This window comes from Seriola aureovittata, chromosome 3 (genome assembly GCF_021018895.1).
Source record: "Seriola aureovittata isolate HTS-2021-v1 ecotype China chromosome 3, ASM2101889v1, whole genome shotgun sequence".
Lineage (NCBI taxonomy): Eukaryota > Metazoa > Chordata > Actinopteri > Carangiformes > Carangidae > Seriola > Seriola aureovittata.
Window position 1 is genome coordinate 15390080 of NC_079366.1, and position 24784 is coordinate 15414863.

Sequence of the window (24784 nt, forward strand, 5' to 3'; positions counted from 1 at the left end):
CCTTCAAATAGATAGTTTGCATCCACAAATACAATAACTGGATAATAACTTGTAGTACTGTCTGTCTGTCTGTCTGTGTGTGTGTTAGTGTGTGTGTATGTGTGTGTGTGTATGTGTGTGTGTGTGTGTATACAGAGAGGGTGAGGACCTCGGCTAGGGAACGAGCTGTGGGAGGTATTCCTGGAATGTCGAAATAGCGGCTGGATTACATATTTTGCTACACCCACCATTACTACACACACAGTTAGCGCACACACACACACACACACACACACATACACAGAGGCCTGCTGCTGGGTGCATGTGTGTGGGCAAAGCACAGTACATTTCTATATACACCTTTCACATAATTTTGCGACAAGTGAATCATATGTGACTCATTCAGATCTTCTCCTCTGTGCTGCCAAAATGTTGTGTTATTTTTATTACATTGTATTTTAGATCAAATACATGAGACCTGTGTAACTTCAAAGTTGGTAAATCTGACATTTTTAGATGCCTGAATTCCCTCGAATTGACACTCATAAGAGGAGACCATAGGTCGTTTTCACAGCAGACATTTTGACATGTTATCGTAAGAAAAGCAAAGGTGTCACTAATAATATTAAACTGGTTCTGTGCTCTTCGGGTATCTCAATAAACCATGACAGTGTGACAGTGAGACGGCACGCACGCAATACCACGCCTCTGAAGCTGAAGCGGCTAAATGTAAGTCAGCCATCATTCAATTTATCACTTATAGCCATGCTTTTCCTACTGTGACATGTCTTCAGCGAAAAAGGCCTGCTCCAATATCTTTAACAAAGTTTAACTGCTAAGTTTATAACATTTTCTTTCCAGTTCTGCAAGAGGAGTTGACAGTCATGGAGATACATGGATCTCATCTGACAGCAGGAATTTGCCTTTTTTTTTACCACTTTGGAGATGAATCCAGTTTTTTTAACTAAATGCAAAACACACATGGATGAAAACAAACAGTAGTTTCAACTTATCATTCTGTCCTGTTAACCAGCAGCTTTCTGAAGTCCAGCTAACATATTCCAACATGTCTGACTGCTCCTATCTACAGTGTCAGTCAATATGCGTGTGCATTGTGTTTGCTCTGACCTAGCACTGTTTGGCAGCCCGACAATCAGACTGAATTACCATTTTGTTATCATTCATAATTACTTCTTATTTGATTTTTTTTTTAAATCAGATATATGGGCAGTGATTCAGAGATTAGTTTTTCAAATATTCCTCACTGAGAGCAGCTGAGTCAACAGCGCAGAGCACATGACACAGAAAATTATATGAGACTCTTGAGTTGGTATCATACATTTGACATTACCACCAAACACAGTGTCAGTGAGAAATACAATATAATGTGTATATAATGAATATACACTGACTGTACACTACTTTATCTAATCCTGACTGTGTGCACAGTGTGTGGGTATGTTTTCTGTCAGGGCCAACAGATTTGATAAGCCCACCCACACACCCACACACCAACCCACACACACAGACACACACACAGACACACACACAGACACACACACAGATACAGACACAGACACAGACACAGACACAGACACACACACACACACACACACACACACACACACACACACACACACACACACACACACACACACACACACACACACACACACTTGAGTCATGTTTGAGGATATTACATAGACTAGCATTAATTTCCTGGAGAACACCCTAACCCGAACTGCTTCTTGCCTAACCTTAACCATTGACCCCCCCAACTCAACTCAACAGTCATTCAGAACTTTTTATGCCTCTAAAACATTATTGTACAAAGTTTGGGTTGCATACCTAAGATTTTGTCTAATGAACACTTTTGTATCTTTCTGTAAAAAAAAAAAAAAAAAAAAAGGTTTTCCTCCAGTCGGCTCTCCTGCCTACAAATACAAATGTAACTTGAAAGGAAGTTCCTCTATTCATTTAAAGCTCTAATCTGAGAATTTATAGCTGAAACGTTGAAATATAAAGGTCATCATGAAGTTAGTAAACTGAACTCGGTCCATGCGCTTGTTTGAAGAACGAAATTGAATTTACATTCAGAGTCACCAGAGAGGAAGAAAAACAATGACCCCATACACCCATACTGACAAATGCCCAAAGAGAATGGTTATTCATTTAATCAGCAGAGCTCAGCATGTTGTATGTGTGTATTTGAAGTGTGTATACTGTGTACGCTCTGGTGTGGGAACAGTGGAGCGTCTTTTTTCTACTCCTGAGTAGTTTTGGTAAAAGCCTGCGAGTCTGCTGCTGTTGAAGTGTGCGGATTTGCTCAGGAGTTGCAGCCCTGCCCCTCCCCCTCCTCCGGCAGATGCTAACAGCTGGCTTTGAGTTGTTGAAGCAATCTAGGGGTTCCTAGAAATCAGGAAACCGAGTCCATCCCCCTCCCCCCCCTTTACTCTGCAAGGAGCAAACACTTCTACCTCCAACACAGGCCTCACTGTTGAGGTTCTGTTTAAAACCAGAAACATCTCGACATGTGCCAAGTTACTGCCTCCAAACGCACACTGTACATCGAACATATTTCTCTCTGTGCCCACCATCTTACAAGATAAACATAAATACGAAGGGGTATACCAAGATTGTTTATATCATCTGGATAAAGAGCTTGTGTGTTTTCATTTATTTGCATGACCTTACCTGGGGGATTACTACCCTGATTTTATGTTGATGTTGATGAAGAAATGAGGTCAAGATGGGTTAAAGTAATAACTTAATACTCCATTAGATGCATGATTTTACTCTGAAGTGTTTATAAGTTGTTTATAAAAGCTTTGGAGGAAAAGTTTAATGGGACGTTTTGAGTTAAACAGTATTAGCACTGAATATTTTGGAGGTTTAAAAATCCTGGTTCAACAGAGACCAATGTGATGATTTAGATAAAAACTGTATGTTTTGTATTTGCATGAGATCTCCTCTTAGTGGTCAGACAGCAGCATTACACCCCTCAGCTTTAATGGACAAAGTTTGAGCTGTTTGTTGGGTTTATTTGAGCTCAATATTTAAAACCCAGTCAAATAAAAGGTTTTTACTGTCCCCAAAAGATTCAGATTGAATCTGCCGAGACTAAAGTGGTTTTAGTAAACAAAACCCAAAACCCTCTGATACACAGTAACTGGTTTGGATTCTTCCTGTTAGCTGCAGCTGTTAAGAACACAACTAATACATCCAAATTCGTTTTATCCAATTGACTGTTCATTACGCATTAATATTTGGTTTACTATCATATCAGATTAGATTAGTTTATCACATTTATTTATCAGGCGCCTTCTACAAAAAGCAAATCTTCACTCAAACTATAAATTATCAGCAGCTATCTGCTAACTATCTCATTATCTAACAGCAGCAACATTTTGTTGTTTGATTAATTGATTAATCTACAATTTTCGCACAAACGACAAGATTCACTTTTACTGTGGTTTATTGTTATGTTTCAAGTTCCAGCGATAATGACACAACACAACAGACAGATCTTAATAACTTAGTGGCGAAAACATTGTTGCTTTGGTTATGTGTTCTTCATTCTAGTAACCTAGCATAATGAGAAAAGTACAGTACTGAACTCGCGAGCTGTATACACGTGCATGGACATTATATTCTAGAAAAAACTCTATACAGCGTATCCAACACCATACAGCCATCAGGCATTCACAAGCAGAGAAGAGCCACTGTCCCTCTGGTCCTTTGTCTTGAAATCAAAAACATAAAAAGTGCCAAAAGTACATCAAATAGTTCTGAAATCCTAAAATCACCACACAATAACTGAAGGAGAAGCAATTAAAGTTACAGTACTCATTGATGAAATACAACCTCATGATTCTTTAAGTCTACAATCAACAGTTATAAGTGCTTATACTGGAAGTGTAACAGGTAAGCAGCAGCGAGGTGGAGTAGTTTGTTTTTATACTGTTGTACCATATATACAATACTGGAGAGCAACCTGGACTCAACTCCATTAAACCTCAGTCAAATTACTGTGTTGCTAAAGAGCTTCTGAGAAGTCTGGAAACCGCCCTGCGCCCACAGCGGGCTTGATTTCCAACTCAAACAGTGAGCCCCGGTCACTAATATGTGATGTGCACACACCTCAGTAATCACAGTGGCTCCAAAGCGGCTGTTACGACACGTCACAGTGAAGCAGAGGTGAAGCAGTAGGTTTGTTTACATCCAAAAGTAATGTAGGGTAAGGTGTTAGCTTCAAGCTGAGTAGAAAGAAAAAAAAAAAAAAAAAACCCAGCTCTGTCTGAAAATATTTTCTGTTTATATTCAATGTTGTTTACTTCACTTCCTGGTTCCCAACAGATTTAACTCTTCAGGTAGCTAGGAACTAGTTTTTAGTACATTTTGTCCAAACAAAATGAGAAAACCTGGATAATTCTGGGCTTGTTTATCAACAACACATTAATGTCAGAGTTTAACTAATTGAAGCTTTATTCTTCTTAAAGCTTGTTTGGGTTAGTAACACTTTATCTTAACTTGCTTATTTAGCATTTATAAACAATATATAAACATTTATTAAATGTTTTATAATAGACTATAATGCAGTTATAAGCAGATATGAAGTGTTTATTTATGTATTTGTCAACAACTATAACACCTCCTGTATGCACTCATAAGCAGAGGCTGGTTTATAAATCAATACTTAATGATATAAAATGTGTTTTCATAGTGTAAGTTATAATTTTCTGACAAATACTGTACATGAATGAACACTTGGAAATGTCCTTACAGCTGCGTGCAACTACATAACAATGTGTTATAAACCATTTATTAAATGTTTGTATACAGCTTACAAATGCTAAATCGGGGATAGAATATTACCGATGTAATTGCTGCAGTTAGATTCAGAAATATGCAGCTGCTCATGGCTTCAGGGCATTTGCAGTCTGTTTTCTCAGTTGAGGTGAGGAAGGCTCCCAGTGAGTAAAGGCTGATTATAAAAAATTTAATAGCGCAATTATCTTGGTTTAAATTCCTTCATTGAATTATATCATTGAGAAAAATATTGAAATAGGATTAAAAAATATCCTCAAATGGCATTAAAACATACCAAAGTGACAAAGATAACCTCACTGCACAGTGTCTGGTAGCTGTGTCTGTAAGTTTGTAGTGATTCTGCTTGAGGTGCCACACCTTTAACATGTTTTATTAGAACTAGCAGCTTCTTAAAAAGAGAAGTATGTGGGAAAAGTTCTGCTGTGTGCAGTCCAGTGTGTAGCATGTTTGCTCTTGGTTATCACAATATAGTGTTATATTGATTATTGTTGCATCCCTAACTGCTGGATTTTTATGTTGATCAGTTTTCTTTTTCTAAGCCACTGTCTTTACGCATTTAAACTGGCTCATTCAAATAGTGCTTACATACTGAGTAAAACTTGTACACAATGATACAAAGCTTATTTGATTTCTTGTTGTTAAGACTTCCTTCAACTAAGCAACAGCAGAGAAAAAGAATCAATTTAATGCAGTGATGTGCATTGCCTAATTAATTTGTGTATTTTATCATGTATGATTATGATATTGTACAGTTTCCATGTGACATCGTAGTATTGCAAACCTTCTATTTTTGTCCTTTGACGTTTGACTGAGGATAGATGGAGCTGACAGGCATGTTTTATTTACTGTATATGTGGTGGAATATCCCTTTATGCCCCCTTTTCTTCCATGTCACAGTACAGTTCAGGACTCTTCATCAGTGGCACTGGGGGAGCGCTCCTGGAAAAGAGCAAACAGATAAATGTCTAGGAAATGAAAAATTCCTAAATCTACACTAAAAACTAGTCGCTTGTTTCTCATGGCTTAAATTTTCACCAAGTTGAAAAGCTGTAATCTGTTGAGAGGTTTTCCTGCTAACTACAAAACAGTCAAAAAAAGAGAAGAAAGAAAGAAATTTTCCCGTCCGGGATTGTAAAGGATGAAGAAAAAACATGTTTTTATTGATTCTACATTTTGAAATTCTACAGGGCTACGCAATACAAAGACCACACAGACCACACACTTTTTGTTCAGAAATTGCTGCATGTTTGAAAATAACGTTGTGTCAATCATGTTTGCGCACAGACCCTGAAACCTTCGTCCATCATTAAAGCTTTTGGAACAGGTTCGAATTCCTGCCTTTTTGTCACATGTGTGAGAAGCCTTAAAAGAGCTGTTTTGACCACTCAGAGCCACCGTACATACAAACATCTGATAATCTGATTCACTTCGTCTCCCAGAACAAAGCACTTTATGACAAACAATCAAACTGCTCGTTAGGCAGCCAAACGAAAGCTATTAATTGTTAGAACATGTTAGAATCATTTTTTTTTCTTTTTCTACTTTCAAGAGGTGAGACAAGCATAAACTCATCCTCACAGCTTGAAGAGTCCATTTTGTCTCGTATTGTGAATTTTTTGTAACAAATAGAATAATAAAACGTATGAGACTCAGTGTGCAGCGTTTCTGTGTGTAACAATTCCTATTGGATAATGGATAAAAAAATGCACACAAAAAATACAGACTTGGTTTGCAAAGGCCATGAGTCAAGAATGGAAAAGAAGCTTCACGTTCACGTTGCCAAGGTCGATGAACATCGTTCATCGCCATTCCCCGATTTCATCCTAATTTTAACACCGCAGTCTAGTCTGAACGCTAAACTACTGCAAAGTGATCTTATGGTCCAAATAAACAGTCCTAATTCCTTCAAGAAACACTGCAGCAACAACAACAACACAAAGTGTGTGTGCTTCAGCATGACTTCTCCTTTTATTTGACTTATCAGTTCCATCCCAATTTCCACTGTAATCACAAGTGATTTTCACAAGTTTAGACCCAGACACACACAGACACACACAGACGGCATGATCTACCTCTTCTTGCTCATCCTCAGAGTCGTCATCACTGACAACAGGTTTGGCTCTGGTGCGTCCTGTTCGTCTGCTGCGTCCCTTCCCTCGATCTCCACCTTTATCCTTCCTGCCCAGACGGATCTTCACTTTCACTGAGCGAGCTGGAGACAAACACAAAACACACACACACAACATGGTACAGTATGAATAAAAGTCACTGACAAAGCAAAGATAATAAACTAAACGCTCTTACATTCTGACTCTGATCCTTCCTCCTGCTCCTCCTCCTCTTCTTCACTATCCTCTCCCTCACTCTCCTCCTCCTTCTCAATCTTCTGCCTCAAACTGGTGAACACCGACTGGAGCACGATGGAGTCTTCGTATATCTGCTCCCATAAGAGAAACATGGTAGAAAACAGCTGCTTATTATCCTCACCATCTACATACAGGTTACAGAGACAGAAACAAACAGTCCTCAGTGTCCGCACGTCCTGTATGATCACTAACATCTTAGAGAAAGGGGGAGACTGAAACATCATGTTTACAGGAACCTGCCTGGCAAATCAGCAGCAAGATGCTTAATTTCTCCAGGTTTAAAATCAGTTATGGCTATTAAAAACTTGAAATTCTGACCTTTATTTTTATTTATTTACTTTTATTTTCAGGGCAATTGGTGTAAATAAACAACAATACAATCAAAAAATTTTAAATCCCACTAAATTCCATCAATCAGACTTTTGACATTTTATTATAATCCACCAACCTTCCCAGTTTCCTAAATATATAACCAGTAATGTGTGAAATATAAAAACAAGACAGACAGACCTGAACTTTTATTTCGGTCACCGGTGGAAACCGAACACACACCCAGTAAGAGGTTTATATACAGCTCTAACAGGAAGACAATAGAGACCAAGTCAGCAGGTGTTTTTCTGTGTTCATGCAGCAGGTCCATCTCACCAGTGATCCCTCCAGGTTGAAGGTCTGAGCGTTTTGGAAGAGCAGCATGACGTCTCTCTCCAGGTCGCCCAGACTGCGGTAGCGATGACTTCGAATCCTCTCCTAGAGTTGGAAAGGAGTGATAGTCACTTGGTATATAATCAAACAAAATATATATTTATCTTATTTGTGCTTTACTTTGCTGCACCAGTGACCAGTTGTTCCCAGCTGGAATGATCTTTTCTGGTCTTACCTTGATCTTCCTGAAGTCCACAGGCTTGCGGATCAGCTCGTAGTACTCTGGCAGCTCTTTTCGAGACGGCAGCTGGATGAACACTTCGCTCAGCTGACGCCCACTGGCGCTGCAGGAGATGGATGTCATCAGGATGAGCAAAAACACATCATTCACAGACATTTGAATGTGCTCAATCATGATCCATCTAAACAAATTTATCCATGCTAATTTATTCCATTTAAACATGGCTCAGAGATAACTTGTGGCTCTGACTGTCATTTTGGAACAGTTTCTTAAAATCAGGTCTATGAATAGAACCTCCTAAACATTAACTTTTAGCTTCAGGCCCCGTCTGTACTGTTCATCACTGTACACCAAACTTGGAGATTTATTTTTTGCAAAACCCCACAAATGCATTAGTTAGTTTATTTGTTTATTATACTTTTAGAGATGCCTTTTGTATCTGCAGCAATTGTCAGACAAGTATATTAACAACAAAAGACATGATAATTCTGACAAGCCACAGACACCTGTCGCCAGATGGGTCAGATGAAACAGCAGGTTCTTCAGGTTCAGCAGGTTCTTCCTACTGTTTGTTCGCTGAACAGGCTAATGTTAACTCCATTTACACTAAAATCAGAAAATGTAACTGTGAAATTGGATAGCATAGTAGTATTATTATTTTATTTTACAGTGGAAACTGTGCTGTGCTTATGCTCTTGTGAAAATGGATGTTTAGTGACTGATTAACAACTTGTATACTCATGTAGTGCTATTTGTTTCCATCAGCACTGTAGGTTTAAGGTGGTATTTAATAGCAGTAATGAAAATGTTTAATTCACATACAAGATAATATGGTTTTGAAACTCTGAGGTTTTGGTGATTATAGAACAGGTGGTTGTTTTTTGGGAAAATTATGTATTGTTGTAAGAAATAATTGTGTAAGCAACTGTGAAAACTGCATGATGCATTAGGTAATCTGTGACTTATCTCACTTTCTATTAATGTCCCTTAAACTTCCTTCTCTTTTGACCTCAGGTTGGCTAGAAAATTTTCCATGATTTGCCATGATTTGTGTTTTATTTATATTGTTTTATCCCTTATTATTGTTTTTACATATTTTATTGCTGTCAGATCTTTTTACATAATGTTGATTTGAGTTGTTTTTCACTTTTTATGATGTTCACTTTTTTTCTTTTATCTGGTTTTACTTTTCTTTCAAAACACATAAAAGTGCTATATAAATAAAGTTGTTATTATTATTATTGTTGTTATTGCCTGACACATGGTACAGTCCAGTGTTGAATGGTTGCCGTGGTATGGGTCAGTAAAATATTGCTACACCTTTAATTTAATATCAGGCAATATATAAAATGTGCATATATAATGTGTTTTGTTCAAAGAGCACTTCATATGTGTCTCAGACTGCAGCCAAAGCTTTCTGCTACCTGTCTTTGTATTTGATGACAGCGTCCACAATCTTCTTCATCTTCTTTGTGAGGGCAGGAGGATTTGGGGAAAGTTTCTCCACAGGTGGTCGTCCCCTCTTCCTCTGCCTCTTCCCATCGTCATCTTTGTCCCCTCGTCCTCGTCCCCCGGAGGAAGAGGAAGGACCAGGTAGATCCAGGTCCCGGTCCCTCTTCCTCTTGCGGGTCGTCTTTTTGTGACGTACCTCTTCCTCCATCTCCTCCAGTGTTCCCTCCTCTATCGCCTGCTCGAGGTAAAAATAACAAATAACAAACATTTTACTACGCAAAGCAAGGAAGTTTTTGCTTGTATCCTAAATTCCCTCTGCCCATTGCCCATATGGGCTAACAACCTTGAGCCACTGCTTCTCAGTCAGTGAGTCGCTGTAGTCCACCTCCTTTCGCTGCCGAGAACCTCGTCCGAACATTTTCTCCTCCTCCTCCTCGCAGGTCAGCCGCTCAACCTCCGCGTCGTCCTTCATGATCCAAGTGGGCAGCTCATCCTCCTCCATCAGACGAGGTTTTCGCCGCGGGTTACGGGCCTCTTCTCGCCGCCTGTCCAGGTCCATACGCTGGGAGAGGGAGAGGAAGAAAAAGGAGGAAAGAAACAAAGATGCAGAGAGAAGATTTCATATCTCATGTCATATATTGTCTTCAAAACAAAAAATTTTACCATAAACTGGTCGAACTCCTCCTCGCTCCTGGCGATCATCTGGTTGACCGTCTCATCATCTGGCACCTCATCCTCTTCCTGAATACAGCAGACACACATTGGCAAGCAGAGCATAAGAAAGCACAATCTTTAAAATTCTGTGTTGCTGGTGCACGCACACACATTCATGCGTAGACACACTTCTTGACCCCAGACCTCGTCTTGCTCCTCGTGCTCCAGGATGGCTTGCAGGAATGCCCTGCGCTCATGGCTAGAAGACTTCTGATCAAACATGCCAGCCTGGATGACCTTTTGGTCCACATTGAGTTTATATTTGGCAGCGGCAAGGATTTTCTCCTCTACACTGTTGACTGTGCAGAGACGCAACACTCGCACCTCATTTTGTTGACCAATACGGTGGGCTCTGTCCTGAGCCTGCAGGTCCTGGAAACACAAATGGGAAGGAGAGAGAGAATTAGTATAGGTTCAAAGTTTACTCTGAGAAAGCGTTAGAGCAGTGGCACTTAACTTCTAAATACACCACTGTATGAAAAGGACTTCACTTCTTCTTCTATGTTCCGACAGGCTGAAAATATGGTCATCACATGCCATTAAGGGAAAGGGTATAATCTAAAAAAATCCAACAAGAAACTTCATCTCTGGAAAAATGGAGAGCGAAAGCTACAAGTCTCTGCTCTGTGAATTCAATTTTACTGTTAGAAATCTCCAAAACACCCTGATGTTTACATTCTGAGTAACATGCAGGGGACTCAACAGAGCTGCTAGAGACTGAAAATCTGCCTTCACAGGGCTGATACTGATCTGCACGGTACTCTATTACGTTTCAGAGACAACATTACAGATTTTGAGAATTGTGTATTTCAGATTTTTAACAACTTATGTTTTTCTTTTAAACGCAATAAAGGTAATCAGTGAGTTTGGTGATTTACTGTCATGTCTACATTGTGGAGGTTAGAGAGAAGCAGTAAATTAATGTTATTTTCCCCCCAGAACTGTGTAATAATTAATGTCAGACTCGTGCTTTGAGAATGAATAACATCCACATTCATGCAGACTGCCTGTGGCTGCTGACCTATGAAAAACCCCAAAATCATACACTGTATAATCCTCTGAGACATGAAATTTGTCTTGGTATAATAAACTGGAAGAAGCTTCCCACTATTCTCTTGTTGAACTCAAACCAAGTGACTAGTGGTAATCAATCATTGTATTGTCTTGTCCTTAACTCTGGTTTCTGAATGTGAGGCCTGTGGGCGTGTTCATGTCTACTGTTATTTGTATGATAAGTGTCTAGCAGAAAATTAGCCTCCAGCTGCTGAATTTTGAAGCAACTCCAAGGTGATCACTTGCTGTTTTTAAATAGTGCCTTTCGTAAATGAAAATACATGTGCATCTCACCTGATGTGGGTTCCAGTCAGAGTCAAAGATGACCACAGTGTCAGCAGACTGCAGGTTGAGGCCGAGACCTCCAGCTCTTGTGCTCAGGAGGAAGATGAAGTACTCCGACTCTGGATCATTGAACGTCTTCAGTAACATCCCTCTGTCTTCAGCCTTTGTGGTGCCTGAGATGTAAAGGAGGTGCGAAATGAGAAGGAAAAACAGATGGACGACATTAAGGAAGGAACAAAGCAAATGGAATGAAGGCAATAGGATTCAAGGGAAATGAACGAAGTACAGTGAGAAAAATGGACCAACTGCAGCACAAAACTGCTCGACAACAGCAAGACACACAGAAATAAACACTCATATAAACTGTCTCACCATCCAGACGCAGATACTTGAAGTTGCGGTACGCAAAGTAGTCCTCCATTATGGTCATGAGTGAGGTCATCTGACAGAAGAGCAGCACTTTGTGGTTTGTAGCTCTCAGTTTGGGCAGGATACGATCCAACACTTCAAACTTTCCTGATGCCCGATAAAGATCAGGCCTGATGGAAACGAGGAAAGATAGGCTTACAAGTTGCGTATCTCGGTGTGTACTTCAACCTGAATATACACAAACCCATGGGGACCTGTGTATGGGTTAGGGTTGGGCATTTAGTTGTGATGTTTGTGTATCTGTGTGCGATCTTAGCGCTCACCCCTGGACTATCCCACCAGAGAATCCTAAATGTTCAGAGAAGGATTCCTGCAAAAACCGTCAAAAATATATTCTTTTCACATACACACAGTTAAACACTTCAGTTTAATTGTGGCTGTATCTTGAAGCTCATATTGTCAAGTCTCCTGTAGAATCATAAGTCAACCTTATGAGAAATGAGAAAAAAAAAAAAGATTTTTAGATTTGATGTCTATGTACTTGTTACATTTTAAACTTCCTAAAATCCTGACAAATCTTGTGTTCAAAGTCTGTCAAATATGGTGAAACAAATAACCGGAGACAAAATGTTTCTCAGTGGTACCTCTATCTGCTGGAACATGTAAGGGTGATTACAGATCTTCCTCAGCTGCATGATGGTGTTCATCAGTGTCTTCGTGCCTCCTTTACCCTGGTAAACACAACAAGATAAAATGTGTTTTTCAGTCAACTTTTATTCATGAAGAGTCATCCAAGGACAATTATCAATGCTCTCTTTTTAAGCAGACTTCAATAAAAGCAATACGTATTTAAAAAATAATCAAATGTGACAGCCAATTACACAAGGCTCCAAAGAAGCTCTTAGAGCCAAGGACCTAAGCCTAAGACTTGAGCATCAGCGAAAAAAAATACATCTGGTGTTTCATTTTCATTTTTGTTCATTTCATCTAAATGCAGCAAAAGCTCTTGTGCTAAGATCAGTTTTAACATTTTGTAGGGAAGCTTTTTCTCCTGTGCTGTAAATGTTATGTGAGTCTATATATACAGTATACGGACACAAGTTTTTCAAAAAGGTGCTTTATGAATATGAAATGAACAGTACAGGTTCCTCTAACCTTCTGTAGAAGGTCAAACCTGCACTCTGGTACAGATCACAGTATGTGTTCTGGACCTGTCACTTGTTATAACCCTCAAAGCACTAATGTATAAATCATCTAATGCCACATATGATTCTGTCCTTTTTTTTTTTTTTTTTTTAAATGGTGTTAAGTTATAATGATGCCAAAAGCTAAAACCCACAGTGTCACAGTGTTTATGCCCTCACCTTCTTGTCTTTCTCTGATCCATCAGTCAGAAGAACCCCCTTGGCCTGCATGTGTCTGTACAACACCCTCTGAAGAGATGACATGTCACACTTGATCACATATTCCACCTGAAGGAGAGAAGAGACAAAAACAATGATTAAAAGACACTGAGTACTAACGACGTATGAGGTTGGTCACAGACACGACATATCTCTCATCAAATTAACCAGTTTTAGAAATATTACAGCATAAAATAATGCTTAACAAAACCAGAGGACTTGTTTATCATCCATTAAGAGATCACAGAGTCTCTGTGTTTGTGCATAAGTTTATGTTTGTCTATCTGCTGTGTGTGCTGAAAGAGGCGAGCCATGCCTTCTCTGGAAGTTGTGCCTCCACTTCCTTCTTTAATCTGCGTAACAGGAAGGGGCGGAGCACTTTGTGGAGACGACGGATGATCAAGATGGTCTCCTCTTCATTAAGATCCACCTGGAGAGAAAAAGAATTTGGCATCTCTCAAACACAAAGAAACAAATCACGCTAGCGGACTGTGTTGCTAAATGGTGGTGTAGCTTTGACTGAGTCCTGCGCACTTTCTCTCCAGTCATGGCGAACGGAGCGTTGAACCACTGCTCAAAGGTGCTGCAACTCTTGAAGATAGTAGGCAGGAGGAAGTTGAGCAGCGCCCAGAGCTCAGGCAGCTTGTTCTGCAACGGTGTCCCCGTCAGGAGGACTCGCCGTGGGGCAAGGTAGTGTGTGTTCAAGACCTGGGTCAGCTTACAGTGGTGGTTCTTCATACGGTGGCCCTCATCAACGATCATGTACTTCCAACGGATCTGATGGAAGTGACAAGAGGAGAAGAGAAAAACACAAGAGAAGAGAAGCACACGTGGATAAACCTATTATTCTGATGCCTTACTGCTTCTGCCCACCCAAACAAAACAAAAACAGAATGTGCTCAAACGGAGGATTTCTTGTCAGGTTTGTCCTCATGCCCAACACTGGCTCAGCCCCAAGCCGCAGCCTTGTGCCACCACGTGGAGAAACTCTTGCCTGAACTACAATACCCACCTGGCAGAACAGTCAGGAAGCCTATATGACTACATGAGTGCATAGCAGCATGATGGCCACAGAGGACAGTGGAAGATGGTTTACAGGCGGTGTCAGTATGTTGCAGGACCTAGGAGAGAGCACTGAGACGGAGCACAGAGGGCGGTCAGATTGGCCAGACTCAAACACTTTTAGAGCACTTTGGGGATTTAGGTAGCGGGAGACGATACACAAACAAAGAAACTTCAAGCAAAATCAAATAATTAGCAAGCAAAAGCAACAGCATCTCGTTGCAGGGATGTATACACGTGTAGAAGGAAAGAATTACACTATGTTGCTGTAATGTGTTTGTGAATATCCTTCTGTTTGTGCACCCCATCTCACCTTGGCCAGTACTTGTTTATCCTTGATGATGTACTCGTAGGTGGTGAGTAAAACATTAAATTTTCCACTACGTAGTTGGGGAACGAAGGCTCTTCTGGCAGCAGGAGACCCCTAAAAGCCCAAAATAAATAAATAATGGAAGTGTAGAAACACACATCCTCATATTCTGTGCTTAGGAAGTAAGAACCATACAATTTGGGTGGTGTTGCTGCAAAAACTAACCTTGTAGGACACTTTGACGACTGTCGGTGCCCATTTGTCAAACTCATACACCCAGTTAGAAAGAGTTCTGCCAATGAGAGATAGCTCAGTCGTCATTCAGCAGTTAGTTCTTGGTTTCTAAGGCCCTGTTCACACCTGGTATTAACATGGGTTTTCGGGTACCCGATCACGAGTGTACAGCACAGAGCACATCGGTTCACACCTGGCATTAGAACACGGCTCCACATGCATCTCGAGTGGCCACTTCTGATTGGATCTCACTTCCCCGCTCTATATGCAAATTAGCTCATATGTGTTGTTGTTTTAAGCCAGTCCAACTATGACAGATGGGTCCGTTGTCAATTTGTTTGTGCAAGAGAAGGAGAGAGGGAGGGAGGAAAGAGAGAGAGAGAGAGAGAGTGGGGCAAGGAGGGGTTGAGCAAATCAATGCGCTGTGCACAGCTCTACAATGAAATAAGATTTTAGCCATTTGAAATGGTAAAATATTTTCAGTTCATTATGAAACTGTGGCAGGACTAATTAAACTGTGGCAGAGGACATCAGTCCTTCACACTTCACGTGTGTTCACACTGCTAAAAGAATGTGGCCCAGACCACTTCTGAAAGTGATCAGATCTCAAATGCGTCCTCAATGCCTCTTGGGTGCATTCACACCGGTACGGAGCTGTTCATTTGTGATTCAATCACACACGACACATGTTAACACCAGGTCTGAACAGGGCTTAAGTGACTTTATGATGAAGAGCAAAAAAGACTAAATATATTCTGCAAATCAAGAGTTTTAGCTCACGAAAGGGGTACAATGATGAGGTAGGGTCCATTGAGACGTTTGTGCTCCATGAGGTACGTGATGAGGGCGATAGTCTGGATGGTTTTTCCCAGACCCATCTCGTCCGCCAGGATCCCATTCAGGTTGTTGTTGTAGAGGGAAACAAGCCACTCCAGCCCTTTAATCTGACAGGGAAATTCATGTGAGGGAGGAAATCTGTCAAAGATGACAAGTTTTTCCTGCAGCTGATCTCCTGCGTCAGGGTCATAATGTTCAAACATTTCTTTGTGCATGGCAAGGTGGAAAAGATCATAATAATTGCTATTATGATATTTTCATACTTACATAATTGATGTGATTGTTTACCTGATACTGTTTGAGTTGTCCATTTATTAACAAACTGGACTGTTTCTCCACTTTCTCTGTGACAGCGTGAGCCACTGAGTAATAAGACTGGAGCCCTCGAGCGAAGGCTGCACCGCTGTACTCGTCATCCACATCCTGCTTTGCATTTCTGCAGAAGAAACACAAAGTGTTTTATTCAATCATGGCATTAAGCCATTTGTAATTTGTAGTCTTTTGTAATAACACATGAGCACATGCATTTTTGTTTGGGAGTCCTTGAAATAACAAATGATACTAAATTGTGGTGTAGAACACCATTTATGCTCTCACTCGATGATGTGTCGGACGTCCACCTCTGACACGTCTTCACTGTCGGGGTCTGTAATCTTCTTCTTTTCCTCCACTGGAGCTGCAGAAGGCTGTGGCTCCTCTTCTTCCTCCTGCCAGATGGTGGGAACAGCAGTTCGTCAGTGACAGGAGCAGCGACTATGAGACAGGCTTCAAATGTGTCAGAACAAAACAACCCACCTCCTCCTCTTCCTCCTCCTCACTGTCTTCACTGTCTGAGCGGGGTGCCACCTCATAACTGGACAAAATGCAAACATACTCAAAACAAAATCTACCAACAGCCCCATTATCCGAACATTTCAGCTGTACATCATTCTAAAGCACCTGTATACTCCCAACCTATATTTGAGCCACACACTCAAAGGCATTTGAGTAGATTAAATAAAACTTGAAAATTAGCGTTGCTAGTCGCCCTGTGAGGCTATAACATACAAACATACTGGGGAACAAAGTTGTTGGGCAGCTGAAAACTTGGGGGTGGAAAGACTGTGTTTACCTAAACTTAAAAACATTTATCTTCACTACAACTTTCATCGGTCTGCTGTTCTTCAGAGGTGGCTAACAATTACCCAGACAATAAAATAACAGTTAGCATGTAATATTAAGAGTTTTGGTATGTTAATGTCTTAATGTTTGCAAGTGAGCATGCTCATGTATATCAATGTCATTTTTAGCGCACTATCGTACAGTTAGCATGTTAGGAAACTAGCATATAAACAACTATTAGATGCTTACACACTGATATGCAATGGAATCATTAGCATGTTATCATTTTAACTTGCCCATATTAAGACATATAAAGGGGCTACATGTAAGTTTTTTCTACCACTGAACGTGATTTCTGGCCGGGAGCGGTAGATGGTGATGGTTGCTTGCAAAGAGCTTAAGCCATCATTGTTTTTACAATACAAGAGTCATAACACGCCCTCTGAGCAGTGCTACCTCTTCAGGGCAGACTGGACGCTACAGTGATTCGGTATCGGAAAGTGATGGGACGGCTGAGCCAGGGATAGCTGGATAGCATGCTAACATCAGTAGAAGAAAATACGTGAGAGAAACAGAAGCAAAACAAGAGTCAATGTTGGCGTTGCTTTCCATCGCTGCAGACAGCTTTTGGCGAAATAGCAATGAAGTTTGATGCTGAACTCGTGACATTTCTTCTAGACTGGTAAGTAACAGCTGTTAATGTTATCGTTGGCTATGTAGCAATAGAAAAACTTACATATAGCACCCTTAACATTGACTGTGTTAACTATAGCATAAATTTAAATTAAAACTAGGTTCAAACCAGCTGATGGCATTGGAAGTCGGGAGATCATCACAGATGTAGATCTAATGCAGAGATACAGTAATTCAATCAACCACAGCCACATCTCTTGCGTGGCTTTAAAAGACATGTACCTCTTCTCAACACATATTTGCATACACAAATCTCTCTCCCTCTCTCCCTCCAGCCTCACCCAGGGTTCATCTCCAGCCAGGTCTCCAGCTGTCCAGCTTTAGGAGCGTCCACCCCTGTCAGGATGTTTCCACTGTCAACATGGATGACCTTTACAGGCAGGTCACTCATCTGACTCGTCTCATCCAGTGGCTACAGGGAGAGGAGGCAGGTTAGTTGAATTAAAAGGTGGCTGATGTTAATGAGCCCTAAACCACAGATAGCTAGACCGTGTGTTGAGGTTGAGATTAACATCGGCTGTTGTTTTGCCAATTTAATAAACAAATAACATCAAGCAAATATCCAGTGATGTTTGATTACAGCGTATGTAATATGAAAAATGTTCTGACTGTGACAACAGGTGACAGCAATTGCAGGACACACACTGGTGCATTGCTTCATTGTGTTCATGCACACATGGTTGCCTGGGGCTGTAACCAGTGGCTTTTGAATCAGCTGTTTCAGGTTACCATCGTTTTGAGATATATAAACAGTATATAATTTGATGTGCGTTGGTAGCCGCCTGATGAAAATCAGAATGTTGCACAGCACCAATGAACAAAAAAAACGTTGTGGGAGACAAGAACAGATTAGTAGAACAGATGCTACTTTTTGCCATGACAACACTAAAAAAAAAGCAAAACACTACCCCCCAAAGCTTTGTGTGAAATTTGATCTATGTTGTGTTTAAATCATGTCTCTATAGAGACCAAAGCAACAAAATAAAGATATAAGGTTTTCTTTGTGAACCCAGCATATTTAAAGAGCAAGTGGGATTTTTTTTTAAATAAAAGCAGTCCCTGTGAATATACTGTAATTCTAAATATTTCTTCCTTGCTGGAATAGATCTTCAGTTATCTATACAAAGATTCAAATTTTAACGTCTATAAAGGTAAGCTCACCTCTCCATCAGGGCCCAAGGCAGGAGTCTGACCCTCAGCATTCTCTAACTGCAAAACAGATCACAACTGAGTCACTAATGCACCAAGCAGCACATAGACAGAAACGAACAGATATACAGTGCACCACAGCCTGTAACAATAAATCATTAAAAAAAACAGATTTTACAGTATTGACGGAGCAGAATGTACCTTCTTCTTTTTCTTCTTCTTCTTCTTCTTTTCTTTGAGGGCCTGTGCAGCCTTGTGAGCTCTGACCAGCTCGGTGAGGTTGGCAACATACTCATCAGTTTGCTGCAGCAGGTAGGCCAGACGCTTGTCCTTCTTCTGGTCGATCAGTTTTCGGTAGCCCTCCTCATCCTCAGCCTGGAAAGACACAGACACATATCCAGTATGTACAGGAGGATGGAGGATGTGTGTAATGGTAAGTGTGTAATGTGAATGCTTGTGTGTTAACTGTGTCTTTGTGGTGCCATTATGTTTTCCTCTTACCATAAGCCTCCTCATCCTCTCTTTCTCAATACGCTCATTCTCCTTCTTCTGCTCTCGTTCAGTGTTGGCATGGTAAGTGGCCACAGCTTTGGTCAGTTTCTGAATTTTGCCTGTAATTGAACGGTGGTACTCTTTGAAGTCTTTGGCGTGCTGGAGGATGCTGTTGAGGTACTCCTGGGATTAGAGCGGCGAAAGCGGGAGCAGGACAGAGAAGAGTAAGGGGTCAATCAAATGTTTTTAATATTATCACAGGTAACGTTACGGCTGCATTTGTCCACTACCTGATGTTTCTGCCTGCGTTTGCGCTCTTGCTCAATCTTCTGCTGTTTCTCCAGTTTCTCTGTGATCCGGGCCTCTCGCAGAGACTGACGCTTGCTACGCTTGTAGGCCTTAGCATCAAGGGCAGTCTCTAGAGCTGTGTCACGACGCATACACACCACCACCTCTTGACGCAGCTGTGGAAGGCAAAGGTCTTTGATTCACAGTGGCAACGTGTGATGTTGTTAAGGTCAAAAGTGAAGGTATGGAGGATAACGTATACACAATACCTGTCTCTGGAAGTTAAGCAGTCGAAGGGCTTTGAGCTCTATAGTAGCTTTGGTACGTAAATCACCAGCAAGAGAACCCGGCAGGTTCTCCAGTTCAGCAATGCGATGAGTGATACGAGCCTGTAACCTGAGGAAGTAATGAGTACCGAGTTGTTATTATTATTTCATCAATAATCTGCTGATGCTTTATGCTTTTTGTGTTTTTGTTAAAAGTATGCTCCACCTTTTTTAAGTGTTAAACATAATTTGAATGAATGATAATAATTAGATTTAAACTGTTAAAAGCTCCATTATGTCATGATCTACTCATCAAGCCAGAAAAACCAAAACAAGATGAAGAACAAAAGTTAAATTCCCAAAGGCCTTGGCGTACCTGTACTCCCTCTCCTGCAGTATCTCCACTGGGTCGAGGCCGCAGGGTTTCTGTATGGGGGTAATGCGGTTTTGCTTGGCGTGGTAAGGCATCATGGGGGTAGGCTGCGCTGGCTGGCCGGGGGACTGCGTCTGCGGAGGCATTACTGGGGAGGCGGCGGGGGGAACTGAAGGGGGTGCAGGAGAGGGCCGGCCAGTGGGCTGAGGGGGGATCAACTTTTGGGGTGCGTTTGAGGGAGCTGCTGCATTCACCAAGGGACCTGGAGGGACATGAAGTGAGGAGAGGTCAATAGCACACTGCTGTAAATACTGCTGTAGTCTACATAATATGATGGAATTACATCTACGGTTGGAACTGGATGGATCTTGAAAATTAATACCGATATTTTCATACAAAGTTGTTGATAGTAACTATTGCAGTCAACTTTTTCACAGCATTCACTTTGACTGAGAAAGCATATAAAATACTAGTAATCTGAAACCAGGACACCTGACTGTAATCCTGCCTTTATTAAAGTTATAATTTACACCAGTGATTTTCATGCCATGATGTTAATGCTATGACATGCTATGACTTTTATTAAAGTCATAATTCATGCCTAATCTTATCACTAGATTCATTTTCTCACCTGGATTAGGGGAAATAAGTGAAATCTATACAGGCATACCAGCTCTCACTCAGCCCCTCTCCCACTAATATCCAATTTAGGTTTCTACAAAAGGTACTAATTCTAGATAAACAGCAAAAGAGGCAAAAGAGAAGTTTCACAAAGTCTTATAGCAACACCACATACCTTCAGGCCAAGACTTGGGTGGCCCATTTGGGTTTTGTCCCTGCATCACAGCTGGGGTCCCTGATGGGCCTGGTGGGGGCATGTTGGGACCCATCATACCTAAAAAAACAAAAAAAAAAGGCAGATTCTCTTTAGTGTAACTGGTCATTTATTACACTGGTCTTTGAAAATTTGAGCAGAGCTACAAGCTCCAGCTGTGAGCAAGGATTCAATGTAACATACAGGTACCAATTTGTCTTCTATCAATTACCCATCAAACCATAGGATATAGCTTGGTATTCCAGATTTTCCTCCGTGCATGCTCACCATGAGCTCGGCTGTAGCCTGAGCCCATTGGCCCAGGCCCAGGTCCTGCTGGTCCACCTCCTGGCCCACCTCCAGCTCCAGGAGCCAGGCTGGGCATGGGCTGCTGCTGCTGCATCCCAGGCATTGGCCTCTTCCCCTGGACAGCCATCTGAAGGTGGTCTGGCAGGGGCTGTCCCCGAGCCAGCATTTTATAAGCCATAATCTGGGCTCTGAGTTGGTGGAGTTGGTTCTGGTTGAAGGGAGTTGGGCCGCCAGGGCCTCCAGGACCTCCAGGGCCAGTAGGGCCACCAGATTCAAGGCCAGATCCAAGGCTCGGGACACTGGATCCAAGACTGGGTCCAGGGCTGGGGCCTGGGTTAGAGCTACCTGGGGGACCAGGACGGTTATTAGGACCCAGTGTGTGCTGATCTCCACCGGGGCCATCTAAAGGTGCAGAGGCGGAGCCGGGGCCACCGGAGGATGAGGAAGAAGAGGACGATGGCATAAGAGGACCGGAGGGAGGGCCATTTGAAGGGACAGGGCTGGAGTGGTCAGAGCCACCTAATGGAGAGTGGTACCCTGAAGACACAAACAGACAAAGAAAAAATAAATCAGACCACTTGGTTATTATTAAAAGCCCTGTATAACATTCCTAAAATATTCCAGGAATATCTTAGTCGGGACTCTTGTGATTCTACAGTAAGTTTAACATGCTTCATATACATGTAGGTAATGTCTATTCTTAAAATACACCTCATGACATCTATTTGTTATCAGTTTGTATTTTGTAAATTTACTGAAGAGTTACTTGACAGTGAGTTTTTGATATTTTCTCAGTATATTATTATAGTGACTGTCAGTGTGCATCCTCCCCAGAGGCTGTCCAGGTAACAAGAAGAGATTTGTCTGCCATTTGTTGCCACAGGTACTAATCTTATTTAAATCCTGCCAGCCAATTATTTCACAATGTTTTAAACTCACATAATGTCAAAATGCTAAACTCGTCTGTCTGTCTGTCTGTCTTGTTTCATTTCTTGTTTGTTGCTTTTATACCAGTCTGAAGGAAGCTAAACTGTTGACATTGTCTTTGTTTTTTTCCAGGTGGACTGAGCTATATGATTTTCACTATTTTTATACTTAAAGAAACTTCATAAAGAGTATAAAACATAGCTCCTGGTTCATTACATAGCTTGCGACAGTGGAGAAACTCCCTGTGAGTTTACCAGGCCACATGACCACACCACTAAGAATAAGTCATCGTTAAAAACATAGAACTTGTCTTACACAATGCTGGAAATGATAAAATTGCTTAAGATGAATCTATGTAGCATGCCTACCTTGTGAGTGTTGGTCCAGAGGACTGGGTGGGGGGCCCATACCACTGTGTCCGCCCTGTCTCATAGACAGTCCCTTCATCTGACTGAAGCGGCTCTCCTCACTCATGCTCTTCTCATGCATGCCCTCCATTGGCTGTGGGAGAAAACAAACAATGTGAAAATGTAACTATTAGTCCCTGTGGGAAAACGGCAATAATATCATATAAAATGTAAGGAGTTGTACGACAATGACAGTGACAATTTGGACACATGAAGTTAATGGGTACAGAGCATGACTTACAGCTCTGCAGTTAATCGCAGCTTTTACACAGTACACTAATGATTGTTCTCTCCCTTTGTGTATGTGTTACAAAACATGAGCGGAAAACTGATTAAGGTGAATGCACTGTCATATACTTTATATTATCTATATATTATATAAAAGTACAAATCTGCCTTGTAAATCTACAGCTGATCAAGTTTTATGTTCTGCTGCGGAATTTACCTCATATAAATATTCATTCATATTAACTCCATTCACATCCATTTCTATGTAAATATGATGTTTAATATGCATAAATCACACTAAATTTGTGGGCTCTGTTTCCTCAAGGACTCAAATTAACAATGATGGGGTGTCTCGGTGGGCCTGTTAGTGCTGTCAGGGTCCTCACTTTGTGCAGAGGGTGCATGTTGTCCTGGTTGTATCCAGAGGGCCCTGGCTGTGAGTGTCCAGAGGAGGGAGGACCAGGGCTGGGGCCCATCATACTGTGAGAGGAGCCTGGAGAAGGCCCGGGGCTGGGGCCCAGCATAGCCCCAGGGGAGGGACCCGGCCCAGGGGAAGGACCTGGGCGCGGGGTGCCTCCCATGGGGGGATCTGGTGTCGACATTGCCCTGGATCTCCTGCTCCTGGATGAGCAGCAGGGACCTGACGGAAAGGAGAGAAATGACAGAGGGAAGGTAGGAGGATATGACAGAGAGCAGTAAAATTATTTTTGCTAAACTCAAAATGATGACAATACACTATGCAAAAGTTACTCATCTAAATGAGCATTAATTTAGTGGTTTGATTTGACAAAACTCTTAAAAATATCATGACAGTGAAGCTAGATTTGGGACTTCAACTGTAATAAATGAAGTGGATGCATAATCTTTGCAGGATATGGCTGAATTTAGTCCAACGCCTTTCAAATTGTGGACTATCCATTCTCCTGCTGCGCTGCACCAAATCACCCGTTGCGCGCATATGCAATTACAGCTGTAGGGTCTAGCACTGAAGTTGAACTGTACACGGGGAAATACAGTCAATTATGCACATGACCCAATGCTACTCAGAAATGTCTTCACTCAGACCACAAAAACGTGTCTCGTTAAATATAAAAAAGGGGAATGGCGGACTGTGCTTGTGCGACTGACCTACCCGCATCAACAGGACAGACAGTCCTGGGTGAATGTCTGTGCTCCCGAGTTGATATTTGGGAGAAATAAAAGAAGACGCAGTTGCTGTTGCAATTAGTGTACTCACCCTCTTTGTAATCTGCCTCCAAGCGTTGATTTGTTTCACCGACGTGGCTCGAGCGCCCCCCTCCACCGCTCCTATGACCGAATGTCTAGTCACGGCCGTCCGCCAGTGCGCATGCGTGCGCAGCGACAGCAAGGTTCTATTCACACTGAGCATCAAGTCTGGACTGTAGATTTTTAAGAAAATGTATATATACAGTTTGTAAATGCCATATAATAATTTACAGATGTGCTCAAATGTTAGCGTCGACACGCACCTTAATTATTATGTAGATACGAGTCTGCAAGTTTTATCAGGCTTAAATTGAGAATTTAAAAAAACCCTTTAAATGCTAACAATGAGCAATGTGTTTACTTTTCTTGTTCTTTTCAATTATTTTTTCATGAATTATGATATATACGACTGTTATATTGTGCAGAATCTTGGTTATGAGGCGAGCAATGGCATGATTTTTCTATCACTACACAGGGAAAATAAAAATAGATACATAAAACTAAAATAATCAAATAATCAAACAGGACTTTTTTTTCCTTTTTAGGCCTATTTTTTACTTACTGAACATGACATCTTTTTTGTGCATGATGACTGTCACTGAATAAATAAATGATAAATATGTTACGTAAAGATGTGCACTGCTACCAACAATGTCATGACAAGTCCACCTGTCATCCTGTAACATGAATGCATGCCATAGTTCAAGTCCTTCTGAAGTCTAGTACATTTGGT

General features: G+C 41.3%; 1 protein-coding gene across 5 annotated transcripts; it reads right to left on the reverse strand.

The window, feature by feature from the left end:
• Positions 1 to 3436: 3436 nt before the first annotated feature.
• LOC130166317 (transcription activator BRG1) lies at positions 3437 to 24197 on the reverse strand. 5 transcript variants are annotated; one of them, XM_056371858.1, is made up of 34 exons: positions 24062 to 24197; positions 23211 to 23464; positions 22558 to 22690; positions 21242 to 21799; positions 20936 to 21034; positions 20143 to 20401; positions 19770 to 19896; positions 19503 to 19676; positions 19222 to 19395; positions 18922 to 19095; positions 18733 to 18780; positions 17853 to 17983; positions 16573 to 16630; positions 16375 to 16484; positions 16066 to 16213; positions 15721 to 15884; positions 14932 to 14998; positions 14710 to 14820; positions 13869 to 14111; positions 13651 to 13764; positions 13296 to 13403; positions 12576 to 12662; positions 12255 to 12301; positions 11935 to 12101; positions 11572 to 11735; positions 10369 to 10596; positions 10174 to 10251; positions 9854 to 10072; positions 9483 to 9745; positions 8053 to 8161; positions 7821 to 7922; positions 7114 to 7246; positions 6882 to 7021; positions 3437 to 5748 (listed from the first exon to the last, which is right to left on the reverse strand). In XM_056371858.1, the coding sequence occupies exons 2-34, from the start codon at positions 23424 to 23426 to the stop codon at positions 5713 to 5715; spliced, it is 4989 nt and encodes a 1662-aa protein (XP_056227833.1). In that variant the 5' UTR covers positions 23427 to 23464; positions 24062 to 24197; the 3' UTR covers positions 3437 to 5712. The 5 variants fall into 5 exon arrangements, with proteins under 5 accessions (XP_056227833.1, XP_056227832.1, XP_056227831.1 ...); XM_056371857.1 differs by having other exon boundaries at positions 10336 to 10596; XM_056371856.1 differs by having other exon boundaries at positions 18922 to 19395.
• Between the last annotated feature and the right edge of the window lie 587 nt (positions 24198 to 24784).